General features: G+C 48.2%; 1 protein-coding gene across 7 annotated transcripts in view; it reads right to left on the bottom strand.

Annotated features, from left to right (window-relative positions):
* The window catches only part of DTX2 (deltex E3 ubiquitin ligase 2), a 62,189-nt gene extending 48,214 nt beyond the window's left edge, over positions 1–13,975 (bottom strand). For 3 of the 7 annotated variants that reach the window (XM_075904960.1, XM_075904958.1, XM_075904959.1), the window contains exons 1-3: positions 13,901–13,975; positions 13,197–13,260; positions 4,246–4,635 (exon numbers count right to left, since the gene is read on the bottom strand). In XM_075904960.1, the coding sequence (XP_075761075.1) occupies positions 4,246–4,552 (307 nt within the window). In that variant the 5' untranslated portion in view covers positions 4,553–4,635; positions 13,197–13,260; positions 13,901–13,975. Of the gene's footprint in view, positions 1–4,245; positions 4,636–5,979; positions 6,178–13,196; positions 13,261–13,900 lie in introns of those variants that run through there. The other 4 variants (XM_006117230.4, XM_025181734.2, XM_025181732.2 and 1 more) reach the window with 4 other exon arrangements.
* Positions 13,976–17,456: the final 3,481 nt, after the last annotated feature.

Genomic DNA, 17,456 nt, shown 5'->3' with positions numbered 1-17,456 from the left:
AGGCAGAGGCAAGCCTGGGAGAGCAGCTAGGAAAGACTCAGGAGAGCAGCTGCTCATATAAAGGGACAGGGAACAAAACCCCAGCAGAGTTGCTGGTTCCAGGGCTAGTCGAGACCAGCCACAGGACCTAAAGCCTGCTCTCAGGGCAAAAGCTCTAAGACTCATTTTCAGAGGTGACCTCGGAGCCTCGGTCCTCTAAATGCCTCTAAGTGCCCATTTCACTTGGAAAAATGGGAGTCAGAGACTAAGATATTACTCCTGGGCTTCTGAGTTTGGTTTGGATACTGGCATAATGTGTATCATATTGTGCACTTTTTGGGTGCAGCTCTATGACCAGCGCTGGGCGATATGGATCTGACTTCAAGACCCTTGATAGAGATGCAGAGCTGACTCACTACAGCCACCCGATCAGCAGGGTCTCATCAGCTTCAACTCCAACATGTGATAGGCCGAGAACTCCATCAAGATAAAAGAGCTCGAAGGAAGGGACAGACAGATCAAGTGATGCCCCTAGCAACAGAAGGCTGAAGTGAAGGCTTATGGAGGTAAGTGCAGTCCTGCTTTGGGGTTCTATTACATACGTTAAAAATACAGGAAGCAAATATGAAGCATAATCTATTGCGTGTGCTGCAGTGAGTGGGGCAGGCACCTCCCTGATTCACAAGAACCTGTCATCCACAGATACCCATACGCTCTGCATATGCTCTGCAAACACTAAACCTCGTGCCCTTGTGAGTTACTCAGATGGGGAAACTGAGGCATGGAGAGAAAAAGCAACTTGCCCAAGGCCATCAAATGAGTCAATGATAGGAAAAGAACCCAGAAGTCATCCCTCCCAATCTTCTGCTCCAAACACTGGCTAACACTGCCCTTCGCTGGCTCCACTGCACATGTCCACATGAAAAAGAGTTTAATCATTCCTTTAAAGCATTCTCGCTAATTAACGAGCTCAGTCTCTCGTCTGATGGCTGTTCGGTGTGGTCCATATTGGCTTTTGTTGCTCTGTGGCTCAGGACGTTACAGATCGTTGCTTCAGAGGTGAGGTCAGCAACTGACTGAGAGCATGGACTGTTCACAGTTTACTTTGCTGTGCCAACAGAGCACTAGCAAGCACCAGCCAAAGAGGAGACACACGATCAAAGTGACTGAAAGCAGAGGAGTTGCAGTAACTTCCTGATCCCAGCTTAGTAACTTGTGGGTTAGATCCTCAGGGGGCTAGGCTGATGTCCACCAGCTGAGAATCTGGCTTCTTGGATGGGGAATCAGAGTATGGCGCCCAAAAGCAAGTTCCAGGGTCACTGCTCCCTGCAAACAGAGTGAAGGAGGGGGCGTTATCTTATAGCACCCTCGGATCCGCAGCATAAAGGCCAAAACTCGCAGGGGAAGGAATGCGCAGTGGGGGACAGGGATGGGATCACAGCCTCCAGATGGAGCAAAGCCAGCGATTTAGGAGACACCGAGTGAACCCCACTCCTGACAGCTAAAGCGGTTCCACAGAAAGCCTGTAATGTGGGAAGACCTGCTCAGCTGCACGTGAGCAGTCCAAGCCAGCGGTCACATCCTGCCGTCCCAGCAGACTGACTGCAGGATAAATACAGCACAAGGGCCCGCAGCAGCACACGCTAACTCACTGTGGAAAGAGGCGGCTTTCGGGAATCAACATTCCGCATTCGGTGGTACCATCCTGGGATAACCGGCAGGCAGGGCATCAGGCATTCTTATCTTGGCCCACACAGACAGCGGTAGCTGTAGAACAGTTCCTGAAGCCGCCTGATATTTACTTCTAGCTATGCTGCACAGCCCTAATCCAGCACTTGAGATCTGCCCTTGCAGCTGTCACTCCCTTTCTGTGAGGATGCTAGACCTGTTAACACTGGCTTCCTGTTATTCTTCCTAGCTTCCTTTGAAGAGCCTACTTGTCTGTCTAATAGCAGCAGGGAGAATGCAATGGCCTCTTTTTCAGTCTGTTTAAAGATGTTCATGGGAACATTTCCTGCAGCGTTTATTTCATTTCCAGCGTATTACAAAGGTCAGCTGGCTGATCAGCTACAAAACACCCATGTTTAAAGGCAGAGCGCCTTACTCAAAGATGTGGGGCTTTGAACATAACTGCATCACAAGAAGGGAAGAAAGTGGGGACAAGGCAGGTTTAAAGGACCATACTAAAATGCAAACAGAACAGGTGGCTTTATGAAGTTAGCAATGTGTCTGATATCTCTATGGTCCCTGAAGCAATAGATCCAAGGCCCAGACAGGCCATGTGGACCCATCAGCCCATCAAGATCCATTTACGGAGCCCCATGAATTCATGGGGAGTAGCCTTTCAGATAAGAGTCTCAAAACTGAGTCAGCAGCCCTGACATTAAAGATTCCATCATATGTTTTATGAAAGCAGAGGTCTGACCCCAGGATCCTTAACTAAAATGTTCACTCCTCCATCCTCCCTCTACACCAGAGCTAGCTGCATTTCAGCTGTCCCTGCATGGATATAGTTTGTGAAGGACTGTGGAATCCCTTGCAATGAAAGGAAAGATATTATAGGGCATTAGTAGTCGCTTTCGGAGAAATTGCCCCTCTCCTGGGGGAGAAAACTCCAGTCACAATTTGGCCAATAAGACAGAAGTGTGCTCCATAAGTGGTCCTCCACTGATGTTCCCTTTAATCTTTTTCATTGATGTATGGATTTTTTCCATCCAGGTGCAAAATGAATTTTTTAATGTACACCAAGCTATGTAAGAACGTGCACCACCAGTAGAAACAAAAACCTAGCTGAGGGCGCTCTGCTAATCAGGTGGGCAGCACAGGACTATCTCCTGAGTGGCTGCATGAGGGCACAGCTAACAGGGAACACTGTCCTCCATTCCAGCTGCTCACAAGATTCCATCTAGACTAAAAACCAGATTGACAGCTGAGACAAAGCCCATCCCTTTAACGAGTCACTCACTCTGCCAGAGCCCTTGTCAGAAAAGGGCTTTTTCCAAGAATTGATGGAAGCCTAGAAAGAGGGAACCTGTGGCCACAAGGCAGAGCAAGACAGGAGAGAATTCCTTGGTTCTAGTCACAACTTGGTCACCGCCTCTTCACGTCCTGCTCAGTCCCGGAGCCTGTTTGATGATTTCCCCAGCAGTTTTCAGAGAATTAGGAGCCCCCTAAAACAAGGCTGTGGGGGCCCTAAAGAATATTCAAAGCTACTGGTGCTGAGCCAGTGACAGCCTCGCAAGGCAGACAGTCACTAACACATGCAGCATTCTGATAAATTCTCTCACCTGGGACACGCTTCCTAGCTTAGCTTCAAACCTCCAGGTTCCTGAGCGTGCCCAGCCCAGCTGCGTGCTATTCACACTGACTAACATCAGAGCTAGGAAACAGGAGTATGAGCCAGGAATATGTCCAAGAAGGCCATGCCCATCCTTGTTTTCAGGCCTGTCTCCTCACGGGTCATTTAAGAATCATCTTCTCCCTCATGCTCAGAGAACATGGCCGATCTACTGTATTCAAGAAATCTGAACACTTCTGCCCTTCTCTGAGGCCTTCAGAGTGAACCAAGCCATGTTACTCCTTGGGAGGCAGGTATTAGCTCCATTTTACAGCTGGGGAAACTGAGGCTCAGAAAGGCTTGTGCTTACAAAAGTGGTCACTGATGTTGAGTGTCCAGTTTGAGATTTTTCAGAAGAGACGAGCACACAGAAACTCCATCCAAGTTATACTAAAGGTGCTCAGACCTGCAGGGGGGAAAAAGCCACCCCATAGGTGTGAAAGGGGACCATTCAGATTTAATGGACAGTAAACTGTTGGCCTGAGTGGCAGTGAACCAGGGGCAAGGGCGGGAATGGAACCCCAATCTCCTGGCTTGCCCACAAAAGCCAGCTTCCCTCCTCCCAGGAAGAAAGAAAAACCCAAAGCGGGAAAGGAAAATGAGTCTGAAGGGGCAATGTTCTAGCACTGTCCTACGTCATTCTGTGGGGATTGCAGGCATTAGCTCAGCAGCTTTCACAGGGCGCCTGGCCAAGTCAGAGCAGCTGGTGCTGTAGCTGAGGGGGAGGGGAAGGGAATGGAAATCAAATTCCCAAAAGGCCTTTTTCTGCAACTCTTCTGAAAGGGGGTGCACTGGAAGGGGGGCATACAGTTCTGAGGCCCTGAGCCTGCAAAGCATTTAAGCACATTACCATTTTAAGCACATATGCAATCTCAGAGAAGTTTTAAGCACACAGGGACCTAAACACAGCCAGGGAAGTGATTTCTTACCTGTGTCCTGTCGGAACTGCATCAGGCTTGGTATGTCAATAACATAAGGGGCAAGCGTAGCATCTGCCTGCCCCAACGGGATACTGCTACTGGCAAGCCCGGCTCCCGATCGCTTCCCCTTCTGCGCAGGGGCCTGGAAAGCCTGTTCAATGTAGCTGCACACATTCCCTTTGTACGGCCTCCACCTGCCAAACTCGTCCTGCCATTCCCATACGGCCACTGCAGGCAGGGCGGCATGCCCGGGCACAGAACTGGGGAGCCCAGATGGCCCAGCAGAACCACTTCCAGCACCCAGCGCTGCTGCCATCTTCCAAGGTCTGAAAGTGAGCTGAGACAGAGAGCGTTGTTCGCCCAGCTTCAAACCATCCTCTTCAAGGCCGTATGTCAGGCCTGTAAAGAGAGAGGCAAGACGTACAGAGCTAAGAGCGACAGCCGGGAGCTCACAGCAGGCAAACCAGCAGGTAGGTGGCAAAGTCTCTGAACCAAGGGAGAGTACACGTGTTTTTCAATTAAACACAAGTGGGAGGTGAAATTGTTGAACAATGCAAGGGGAAGAGGTAACTGTGAAGCTAATCAATTTCCAAACCAGCAGGTTAAATGTAGTTTGGGGTGCTGTCCATGGCCAAATCTTTCTGCCAGCATCGGGAAGGGGGTTACAATAAAATCCACAGGGTAAACTTTTGGAGGCAGAGGCTCTCAGTGTTGCATCCCAAGCTTGTTATGGCTTGCTTCTCAGGGCTTACAACATGTGGATATGCAGGTACCCCTGATTTCCAGTGTTACTGGCATCCCTTCTCCCATCACATGCATTGCGGTAGAGCTAGAGGCCTTGATCTGGAATCAGACTCCCATGAGCCAGGCTCTGCGCACACACAACTCAAAATCAACCACTACTTTTCACCCCACACGGCAGTCAAAGGGGCAATCTGTGCATCACACTGTATGCCAACAGTCTTCTAAAACACCACAAGCCCTGCAAGAGCTCAAGAAACTGGCATAACTTAACCAACAGCGCAGTCATCTGTCAGCAGGAAGGTTTCTTCCAATCACAATCAGAGGCATGATTCTCCTGAGACAGGTAGCAGCGAAGCCTCCGCTGGGGTCCGCAGAGAGCGATGGGCCCCTGAGACAGAAGGCAGCCCAGGCTCCTGTGGGCGCCGCAGCCCCCACGCAGCGGTGGCTCGGATAGTTTGTTATTTCCAACTCATCCATATGGAAGCAAACAGAGACACCCAGATGGCTGCATTCACAACAGAAGAGCAATGCCTTTAAAAAAACCCCGATGGCAGTGTAGCTAATGAGTCACCCAGTGCAGTTCTGCCAAACGCTGCCATGCTTAGGAGCGAACGAGACTCCCCCGGATCATTTGATAAAGACAGAATGTCAAGACATTTGCTGCCGTCACTTAGCGCCCCACTCTCCCCCATGCCCCAGGGGTGGTTATTTTACAGCGTGGAATTACACACCACTTTAACAAACCCCAGGTGCAAAGTCGCAACACCTGCCTCGTACATTATCTTCACACCGGATTTCACACACTGTTACTGCCAGCATAGCAAAGCCCAGCTTGGAGCATCTCAGTGCCGAGCTCTGCAGCAGAGTTTTCTAGCCGCGGGTGCTCAAGGTACAGGAATTCTGTGCCCCACTGGGAGAAGGGACGCCCATCCAGGAAGGACTTGGTTTCCAAATATACAGCAAATACACAGCCAAGCAGGCCGTCGGGGAGAGGCATACTCGGTTTTGATGGGCTCACACAACATGTCTGTGCTCCTTTTAAGATGTACTAGCAGCTGAAGGAAGAAAAGATCACAGCAGAAATAGCTCTCAACACTTTCCCCTTACATGATAGCTGTCCCACAAAGCTCTGACTACAGCCTCAAAACCCAGGTGGGAATAAACCTCCTCCTTACCTACTAGCCAATGACATCCTGGGTCACTATTGGCTGAAGAGAGTCATGTAACAAAGTCTCTACTGTTTACCTCCTGAGGGGTCAACAATGCCTAGTTATCTGGAGCAGCAGCCACCAATCAGCACTAATATGCAAATCAGGGCATCCTGGTTGGCTGAAAATGAACATTCACTTCCTAGTAGGTAACTGATACTATTTCCTGGATCAGAAGACTGACAAATCTTCTAAAGAGTTTCCCGGTTTATGCATTTAAATGGAATTCGAGCCTACAGCTGTTTAAAGGATTGTGAAATAAGAAATGCAAGTTCCATATCTTGGCAAGGTTACAACTGTATGTTTCTGTTAGCTTCTTCAACAATTAAGAGAAATCTATCCTTTGTTTTCATTAACTAAAACACCCCTCCCTGCACATAATCTCTTCCTCCCCCCCAAACCAGGACCCACAAATTTTAAAAAGCCTGGAAATCAAAAATTAAGGTCAGCATACCCTGAATTGTGACCGTGAACCCTTGCTTATCTACCATGAATGTGGGTAAAATGGAAACAGTTTGAGGCAAATTATGACAAGGATTCTATGAGCTTCTCAGTCTGTCTCCTGACCTCATTAGCCTACATCCACCACATCTGTGTCACTTACCTGTGGAGTCTAAGAATGGTGGAGAATATGGCTGTGATTTTGCATGAACATTTCTTCCACTGACCTCCCATGAACTTGCCTGCCGATTCTGTCAGCTACTAAATTCAAGGTCCAGCTCTTCAGAGATCTGCAGCCCCAGATGCAATAACTACACATGGGTGCCAAGTCTCACAGCATAACAACTTCGCTTTTAGTTTTAAAAATATCTTTTCCTCTTCAGGCTTTAAGCTCATAGGGCTCTTAGCTATTCTGGTTCTGTGTCTGCACAACACCTAGCATCCTGCTGCCTTAGTCCATGGCTAGAGCTCCTAGATCAGGGTTTCCCAACCTATGGGTCAGGACTCAAATATGGGTCGCCATTACATTTCAAAACTGTTGCCAGGTGTCTCCCCAGGTGGCTCTTAAGGAGCCATTCATGCATTTTTGAAATTGCCCTGGGTCACCAGGTCTTCCTGAATTGTCAAAATGGGTCCCCATCTGGAAAAGGTTGGGAACCGCTATGCTAGGTGTTACCACAATATAGATCATAATAATTAGAACTGACGATTTTAAAATTCTAGAATACTTTTCAGATCTGTATGGGTGGATCTATTGTGCCCGTGGGCAGAGCCTCATGTAAGGATCTGCCCCCCTGAATTTGACTGCAAGACTAGGTTAATTTTCTGGGAGGGGTTTCCCCTCTTCACAGTCACTTTCTGCTTCTCGAGCCCTAGCAGATAGCTGCTGAGCTGGGTTCACAGCAAGCCAAAAACCTGTTCCCAATTGAAATTTAAAACAATTAAAAAAAAACCATTCAGTTGTATAAAAGCCTTTTAAAATACATTTAAAAACCCTGAACTCTGGCTCTGCAATCCAGCTGACAATGTCCCTGAAAGTTTCTGGATTGAACTCAGCAGTGCTAATAAAAACTCAGTGACACCAGTGTAGCCTGCCACACAAGTGGAAAAGAACAGGCCAGGGAGCCCTAGATCCATGCTGCAGTTGTGGGTAGGCAAGTATCACTAACACCACACTTAGGAAATACAAGGTCTGCACACAAGCAACTACAGCCAATCATGGGGAACGGATAATATTTGAATGAAAAGATTTCTATGTATGTATGCGTAATGTCACACTAAGCCAGGGGTCTGTACCAAGGTGATCACTGACCATCAGAAGGGCATGTTTGCTACAGCATTGTCGGCAGCAGCCCAGGGTATGTCTACATTGCAGAGTTTTTCCGGAAAAAAAAACTACACTTACATCCACACTGCAATTGCGTTCTTTCAACAGAAAGTCAAAAGAATGCAGGGGGTTTTCCGACAGTGGTAAACCTCTTTCTACGAGGAAGAAGCCTTTTTCCTAAAGAGCTTTTTTGGAAAAAGGCATGTGTGGACAGGGAAGAGGGTTTTTTTGCGAAAGAAAAGGCCTCCAAGAAAAAGCACAGGTGCCCTCCTGGTGGCCACTCCGTCCATAGTAATCACAACTTAAATGCGAGATAGCGTCCAATCAATGTGGATGCTATCTTTCGAAAAAGCAGATCGTTTTTTCGATGCACTTTTGCTGTGTGGACGCTCTCTTTTGAAAGAAGTTTTTCCGGAGCTCTTCTAGAAAAGCTTCTTCCAAAAGAAGCCTGCAGTCTAGACACGGCCCCATACTCCTTGCAGTTCAGAAACCCCAAAGGGAAGATCAAACAACCTGCCCTGCTGCTATGCCTGGTGTTTGCCAAGCTCCACCACAACTCAGATACAATTCTAAATTCCCAGCAGAATGAAACTACAGGAGCAACAGGGGCATTACCATGACCATCACCCATTGTTAAGGCTCTCTGCAGGTGCCAATGGAGACACCATGAGGCCACACAGTTAGAGAGAGATCTCAGGTACTTGTGCTGTTCCTGGGCACCGTAGGCCAAACTGGATCCAGCCTGATCCCACCTAGAGCAGCTGGGTGAAACTTACTAGGATCACATCAGTTTTCTTCATCGAGTTTAAGGCCAGGAGGGACCATTCTGATCACCTGGTCTGACCTCCTGAATAATGCAGGCCAGTGACTCTCACTCAGTGCCTTCTTCATCAAGCCCTTACTTTCCACCTGAACTATAGTAGATCCTGCAGAAAGATACCCAACCCTGGCACCATGTGGCTCAGGGGAATGTGATTGGCCTGTATCCAGACTTGACCCAGTATTCATGGGAGCAAAATGGGAAGGCCAATCAAACTTTAGCTCTGGCCTAGGAATCAGGAGACCTGGGTTCTATTCCTAGCTCTGCCACTGACCTACAGTGTGACCTTGATCAACACACTCCTCTCTCTGTGCCTCTGTTTCCCCTCCTGTCCTTTGCCCATTTGGACTATAAGCTCTTTGGGGCAGGGACTGTTTCTTACTGTTTTTGTCCAGTGCCAGCACCACAGGCAAACAGAACCAGTAAGGGAACCAGCCAGAATGAAGGGTCAGAAATCCTGAGCAATGAGGACAGAAGATGAGACTGAAGTATTTTGGTCACTTCTAGGGTAGTATTTGTGTCTGTGTTTCTCTTTGCCACTAGAGACATCCACAATGACAGGTAGCTAGACTGACTGCCAAAAGAAATTAAGAAATAAACTCTGATCTCTAAACATTTGGAATCCCTCCTTTCAAAAAACCATATTAAAGAGTAGGAAATCCCTCTGACGGAGAATGAAATGAGATACAACACGTCTCCCCCGGTGTGGGTAAATCTATTTCAGGCATGACACTGGGTAGGAATTCTGAGCTGTGTGCGGCATGGTCATTTGTATGCTGTCCACGGAGGCTGTGGGATAATTTTTTTCCCACTTGAGTGTGGCCTGGTCTTGCAAGAGCGTGGGGAAAACTGAGCCCAGAGAGCCACCAGGTTTTTGCTTACATCTCCACTCATTTCCCAAAGATCTCTCTAGATTGCAGTCACAGGGTGCCACTGCAGCTTGCGTATATGTCCTGAGCTAACTTTAATCTAGGTAGCTTGCATCTTGGAATGGTGAAGCTATTTCACCATGGGCAGGACAAGCCCACCTAGCCCACTGGACTAGGTTAGGGTTATCCATGCTGAATCCCGCATTGCTGTGACTTCGCCGGGTCAATACCCGAGCGATCTAGATTAAAGCTAGCTTGGGTGTATCTACTCAAGATGCAGTCACACCTTGTGATTTGTATGAACATACCCATTGAGAGAACACCTCTCCAGACTGAGTAGAACTACACCAGGGAGTGCAAAGTAACAGGCTCCAGCATCCATTACAAAGGAGAAATCAGACTAGTGGGGTTCCCTGTTTGCTGGATTGAAGACCAACTCCCACTGGCAGGTGAGCCCTTGTGTCATTTACATCACCTCAAATAACACAACCTTCCATTGTGGCACATGCCAATCAGAAGCATAGTGAGAGACACAGGGGCATTACGAAGACACAGCATACCACAAGCATGGATGCTTCGGAAGAAACAAACATCACATTGCTCATATCTGCTTGCATAAATACCACTGAGCATTTATAATCATCCATCAATAATTCCCTACCTACAAGCTTCCTGTACAGACCTAAATCTCATGCTGACAAAATACCAAGAGGAGTTTTTGAGGTAGACATGCAGATGCGCGCGGATACTAGAGAAAGTGTTAGCAGCAAACGCAGTGCAAACCTGCAGAAGGAAGTCATGCAGCCTGATGTAAGAAAGAACGGGACTGCAGGCTAGTTCTCCAGACTATGCAATCAGAGTACTTTCACACACATTTAAAAAATTAAGACTGCAACATGGCTCAAGGTTATCAGGATGACTTTTCAGCTCCAGAGACTTTTCAGTATTATCACAAAGCGGTTAGTATTTACAGAGAAGACTCAACCAAGAGCAAGAGATATTATGTCTACACTTACACTGTGAGCCAGGAGCACAAGTCCCTTGCTTGTGTACCTGCTTGTACTAGTTCCATAAGATCGATGATGAGAGTAACTAGCCATGCAACCATGGTAGCCCGGGCAGCGGGAGCAGAGTCACAGCTGAGCTGTGCCAAGCCAAATACACCCCCATGGGTTTAGCAAGCAAGGGAATCACACCCTTAGCTTGTAATGTAGATGTAGCTTAATACAGAGAGTTGCCCTGAGATCACACTACTTTAGAGACTGGCCTGAAAAATACTAAATTCTCTAAACTACTAATGAAGCTAGGGGGAGCTGAACACATTCAGCACCTCGTAGGATCAGACCCTTAGTCAGGAAGGTTTGCACTGAAGAAACAATGTCAACTCAAGACTGGCCAACCCTCCTTATACACAAGTTTATATGTACCCAATGCCCACAGAAATGCTTCCATTCCTTTATTTTCATTCCAATGGCAAAGGTTTTTAACACAGATATTTCAGGAGACTGTTCAAATGCAAAACAAGAAACAATTGCTTTTAAGCAAACAGTCTCCTGGGGGGGAAGGGTTTCCAATGAGCTCCTGAAAGTGAAACTGAATAAAAGCCAAAAAGTGAAACTTAGCTCAACCAGTATTTAGTGCCCAGGCCAAGAGAATCACAAAAAACAATCAGCACAAACAGCTAAAAGAAAATTAGATTTTCATCACAAGTTCCATTTTAGTGAATCAAATGCTCTTTGTAACATAGGTAAGAGACTCTGGTTGGAAATATTAAGAAGCCGTCAGCATCCTTTTAAAGAATCAGGCTCAGAAATTACTGTTTATATGGTAGAGCCATAGAAAGAGCACAACTAGTGAGAAAGAGGGATGTGGTGGTTAGGGCACTATCCTGACACTTAGGAGATGCGGGCTCAATTCCTTTCTCTGACACAGACCCCATGCACGACCCTGGGAAAGTTACCCTCTCTGTTCCTCAGCAGTATCATGGGGATAATACAACAAGGAGTCAGTCATATGGAATGTTAAAGACTAACAGATTTATTAGGGCATCAGCTTTCATGGGTAAAACCCAATTCATCAGATGAATTGGAATGGAAATTACAGAGGCAGGGGTGTGTGTGTGTAGCTATATATAGAAAGAAGGAAGTTACTTATCAAGTGGAAGACCAGCATTAATGAGGCAAAATCAGTCAAGATGGATGTGGCTCACTCACAGCAGTGAAAATGGGACTGTGACACTTTTGAAAAGTTAACCCCAAGTCAAAACTAATCTAACCCCTCTCATTTCCCTAAAAGGCAGCTTCCACTGAACTTCTTCCAAGTAGCTGAGCAAAGTGTTTTAAAAGATGCAAGATTAAAAACATCTTTAGGGCCTAAACATGTCATAACTTGAGAGAATGAAAATAAACTGAGCTCATAAGGGGTCACCATCAGCTTCAAATCCCATCAGTCAGAAAGAGCTTTTTACAAGGAACGAGCAAAGGCTGGGCCACACACGCTCTCTCTCTCTCTCTCTCTGATGATTTCATTAAGTCAGCACAAACCCTCTGCAAGCTAAATTCACATCCGCCTCACAATGTGGATATCAGCTTATGAGGTGTTGACTGTAAGTTATCTTGCAAGGAAGCTGCACAGATTTGGTTCAGCCTGGGCAATTTCCAGGTATGGACCGGGCCGTAGCGGAAAGATGACACACACAACCGGCTTAGCTTCAGCCGTCACAAACCCAAGCATGGGTCAGGCAAAGCTATGACCTACACAAGTGCAGCTTACCCCATTCCAAACAACTGCCCACATGATGCAGCTTTGCCCATCCCTGGAGTTTGCACTGGTGCAGCTATCTTCTGTTTTTACTGGTTGTGCATTGAGGGCACCTTGTGCACAGTTTCCAGACTTTCCCTGTTGTATGTGGGTTTTTTTTTTTTTTCACACAGCAATGGGGGAGGGCGAAACATTTTTAAAAATAGGAGCATGTGATTTTTAACCCACACACATTGGCAGGAAGTCTTGGGCAGGTGTGTGATCTGAAACTATTACTCATTTTTTTTAAAAACCAACTATCTTTAATTAGTGCCACTTTCAACTCTGGTAATAGTTATTTGGGAATGAACTAAGTGGGCTGAGTCTCCCCATGCACTTTAGGAGGTGTCTGCCACTAGCACCTGCCAGAGACCAGGGTCATATGGGAGTGGAGACAACAGATTTTGAAAATGAAAGCAGTGATGCTGAATTGGACACCCCCCTCTGCAAGGGGGAATAACTGACAGATGGTTTGCAAAGGTGGGTGTGCCACGCTAGAGAGGGCTGAAAATGGCAGCCACTCACCGTTGTGTAGTGAGGGAGATAGAGGGGATACTATAGTATCCCAGCTGGGCACTGCAAGGAGGGGCAATGAGAGCCCCAGAGCTGGACAACCCTGTCAGATCAGAGGGAATGGGGTGACTGAGGCAGGGAAGAAAAAAAATTATGGATACCAAAGTGGAAGTTACATTTCCAGGTCACACAGAGTGCACATGCGAAGCACCCCCCAGAATAATGAGAAATGACCAAACCTGAGGAGTGGTCCAAGTGCTAGGCACAGACAAGTCGCCTGAATTTGCAGCGATGCACTTCTCGCTAGGAAAAGGAAGAAACGAAGGGAGCCAGTTACTCCCGGCCAAACCACGAGGGGAACCCCAAGTTACACCGCCCATCACCTCCTATCACCTGACAGAGATACCCCCAGCCAGCAGACTTTGGTTAGCTCCCCTCCCCCCCACAACACACACCTCGGATTCTCCCAGTGACCAGACCTCACGGTCCCACCCCCCAACTCCAGACCCAGACCCCTTGGCCACCCCCCCAGAACCACACCCCCCAGTCACCCCCTGTTTCCCACTGCTCCCCGGGGCCAGATCCCACGGTCACCCCCTCTCGCCCCAGGCCTGACCCACGGTCACTCCCCTGCCCCTCGGGCCAGACCCCACGGTCACACACACACCCTGGGCTAGACCCCACGGTCACTCCCCCCAGGTCCAGACCCCACGGTCACTCCCTCTCCCCCCCCCCGACCCAAACCCAGACCCCACGTCACACTCTCTTCTCCCCCGCCCCCACCCAGACCCCCCCCAGCCACGGTCACACCCCCCTGACTCCCACACCCAGACCCCACGGTCACACCCTCTTGCCCCCCGACCAGACCCCAGTCACCCCTCCCCCACGCCCAGAGCCCACAGTCACCCCCCCGCGCCGTTCAGAGGCCCGGGGCGCCCCTCACCGTGACGCCGGGCGCCGCTCCGGCCAGCGCCGGGCAGGAGACAGCAAGAGCTACTGAGGGCAGCGCCTTCCTTCCCAGCGGAGACAGCAGGCCCAGCGCGCATGCTCCCTCCGCGCGGGGCAACCTGGGACTTGTAGTCCTGGCCGGCTTCCCCCCGTTCCGCCTCTAACTTGGACTTTCCCTGCCCCGGACTCAGCAGCAGTCACCGGCCCGGGCCTCTAGGGGGCTGCCCCAGCTCCGCCCCACCCCAGCTTTAGGAGTTTTACTGGGGGTCCCCATAACCCCCTAGTGCTGGGGTCTGCACTTCCAGGCCCCCTCCTGCCACTCCATGTCCCAGCCCAGCTGCTGCTTCTCATGCCCTTTGCTCTGGCGGTGCAAGAGCCTTCTCCTATGCATCCCCTGCCACCCCCAACAGCTTCCCCAGCCCCCCCTCTGCCCTCCGGCTCATGAACTCGCTGTCTCCTTTCAGATCGTCTCTGAGAGCCCCTGGCCCACACCTCTCATTGCCACAAGGAGAGGGCAATGACATCTGTCCAGCTGCACTTTGAGAGAGAGGCTGGATGGAAGCTGCTATCCCACATGGAATCTGATTCCATTGTATTATCGTGGCGTAACAATGGAAACAATCTGTTACAGAGACTAGTGAGGCAGGAGAATGCCCTTCAAAGATGGTTATTTTATGATCTAAGGCTTCCAGCACAGAAAACATAGAGAATCTAGGGGGTTTTTAAATTGTACATTAGTTGTCAGTAACCTGGTGTTTTAAAGAAGATTTACGCATTTAGATTAATCCACAATCCCTGTTAAATTTTCTGTGCTCTTAGCGCTTTAGCCCTCTGACATCAAACAGGCTTTATAGGTCTGAAGCAGAAACAGGGGCAGCTTCAATACCTATATCTGATGAACACTAATCGTTACATTTTTCTCTGTGGGTGACACAGGCAGGATTATGGAAGCAGCACAAAGGAAGAGAATTACCTGGAGGATTAAAGAGCCTTTCTGTTCCCCGCCTTGAAGACAAGCTGCAAAGAGAGAAAAAGATTTGGGCCTCCAATGGAAAATGGGAAAGCTTAGGGCGGTGATGATTATCAGTTTCTCCCCTGCAAAAATCAGGATCCGCTATAAAAGACTACATGAATTATTTTCAGGTAACAGTCCTACACAGGTAGAGGGAGCAGAGGGCAACCTGGCTTTGCTTTCCCCCCTTTCCCAGACTTTGGTAGTTTTTATTATGATGCCTTTTGTTGAAATCTTGTATCTGACCAGAGGGAGATTGGTATGGTTGCTTAGCAATTGATTTATAGCTCTAGCTCTCTTCCATGCCTTTGAACTGCTTTGGTTGCTCTTTTCTATGGAATTTGGGAGGGTCAGATTCTGATCTCAGTAACAGGGATGGAGGGTTTAAATGTTTAACAGATTTACCAAGGATGCACATGTGGCAGTAAGTTTGCGAGCTAAAAAACATAATAATGGCCATACTAGGTCAGACCAATGGTCCATCTAGCCCAGGTCTCTAACCTTGATCTACACCAGAAACTACGGGGGGAATGAACAAAACAGGGCAATTTTCAGGTGATTTATCCCGTCGTCTACTCCCAGCTTCTGGCAGTCGGGCTTTGTCTACATTGTATAGTTTTTGTGCAAAAAGCCTCTTGCACAAAAACTTATAGCGCAAAAGTGCGTCCACACCTCAAAGCGCATTGCTTTTGCGATGCGCTTTTGCACAAGAGAGCGTCCACTCTGCATGGATGCTCTTACACAAGAAAGCTCTGATGGCCATTCACAGAATGGCCATCAGAGCACCCGTGCTTTTTCAGATAGGCTCTTTTTGCACAAGAAACCCCTGCGGAGCGTCCACACATGCCTTTTTGCGCAAGAGCTGTAGCGCAAAAAGGAGTTATGCCTCGTAGAAGGAAGTATACCTAAACCGCAAAAAGCCCTCTTCTGTCGATTGACTGTAGCTTTTCTTGCGCAAAAACACGCTTGAGGTGTGGACGTGCCATGGGTTTTTGCACAAAAACCTTGTAGTATAGACATAGCCTCAGAGGTTAGGGACACCCAGATCTTTACAACATCCTTTGGCAGTGAGTTCCACAGGTTGACTGTATGTTGTACTTCCTTATAGTTGTTCTAAACCTCCTGCCTATTAATTTCAGTTGGTGACCTCTGGTTCTTGCATTATTAGAAGTGCTAAATAACACTTTCCTATTAACTTTCTTCACATCAGTCATGATTTTATATGTCATTGCCATATCTCCCCCCTTAGCAATCTCTTTGCTAAGCTCCAGTCTTAAGGAGGCTCTTGGTCAAAACTGAGGTGCATTGGCTGAACTGTGTGTGGAGGATGGTTGGGCCCATGTTTTGGAGGCTCTGGGGATGCTCTGTGGTGACATGGCCGGATGGAATGGTATCATAATACTCTGACATCATAAATGTAGCTCTTGCCAAATCCCCAAACTGTTCTTTGTAGCCATGTTAAATGAAGCAATTTGAATCCATCTTGGTAGTAAAGATAAGATTCTCCTTGGACAAACTCTAATCGATTTTGCTTGTGTGTGTCTACAAAGATCCTGGAGGCTCAAACCCTCTTCAGACTGCCTGCTACCAGCATGCCCTACAGCAGTGCTACTCAATATGCGGCCCACGAGTGGGATCCTTTGAACATGGACTCCACTGGGAACACGCTCCACAACGGCGAATCAATGGAATGGTCTTCTGTTGAGATGCATTTTAGTAGTTACATTCCGGGACTGTCATTGCTCATTAAAAGTGCTGTCATATGGGTGGAAATGTGGTAAATATTGCATTTTATTAATAGCAGCAGAACTGACTTAAATGGGACCTGCGTGTTGTGTAGTTTTGCCTTTGTATTCATTCTGGTCATTGTGAAAAAAGCTATTTGCATATATTTGCATATATATTTGCATGTATATGCAACCACACTTAAGTTGCGGCCCTCGGCATGTGCTGGGAGTACCATTGTGGCCCCCGCCAGGGCTTCCAAAGTTGAGTAGACCTGGCCTACGGATCACCACGCCTCACTTTGTATCTGCCTTTGCACTTTGGCTGGGCAATTTGCATTCCAGACTGAGGCTGCACTGAGCAGAGTCCAGCCAATCCATTTGTCAATCCCAGCAGCTGTAAGGCGTTAGCTCTGCATACCAGGGCCATGTTTACAGACCTTACAATGGGTCGTCTCAAAGCCACTTTCACAGAGGAAGACGAGAAGTAGCATCTGCAGAAAATAAGCCCTGCCTTTGGGGGTCAGCAGAAGCGGGTGTGGGAGCAGGGTGAGAGCTGCTTTTGTGCAGACAGGCCTCCCTTCTGTGTGCTACTGAGACATGATCTTGCTCCCAGAGCCCTATCAGAGTGCTAGAGGGTATTTCATAGACTCATAGAATACTAGGACTGGAAGGGACCTTGAGAGGTCATCAAGTCCAGTCCCCTGCCCTCATGGCAGGACCCAGTACTGTCTAGACCATCCCTGATAGACATTTATCTAACCTAGTCTTAAATATCTCCAGAGATGGAGATTCCACAATCTCCCTGGGCAATT

The sequence above is a fragment of the Pelodiscus sinensis genome, chromosome 21 (genome assembly GCF_049634645.1).
Source record: "Pelodiscus sinensis isolate JC-2024 chromosome 21, ASM4963464v1, whole genome shotgun sequence".
Taxonomy (NCBI): domain Eukaryota; kingdom Metazoa; phylum Chordata; order Testudines; family Trionychidae; genus Pelodiscus; species Pelodiscus sinensis.
This window is presented reverse-complemented; position numbering and strand designations above follow the sequence as displayed.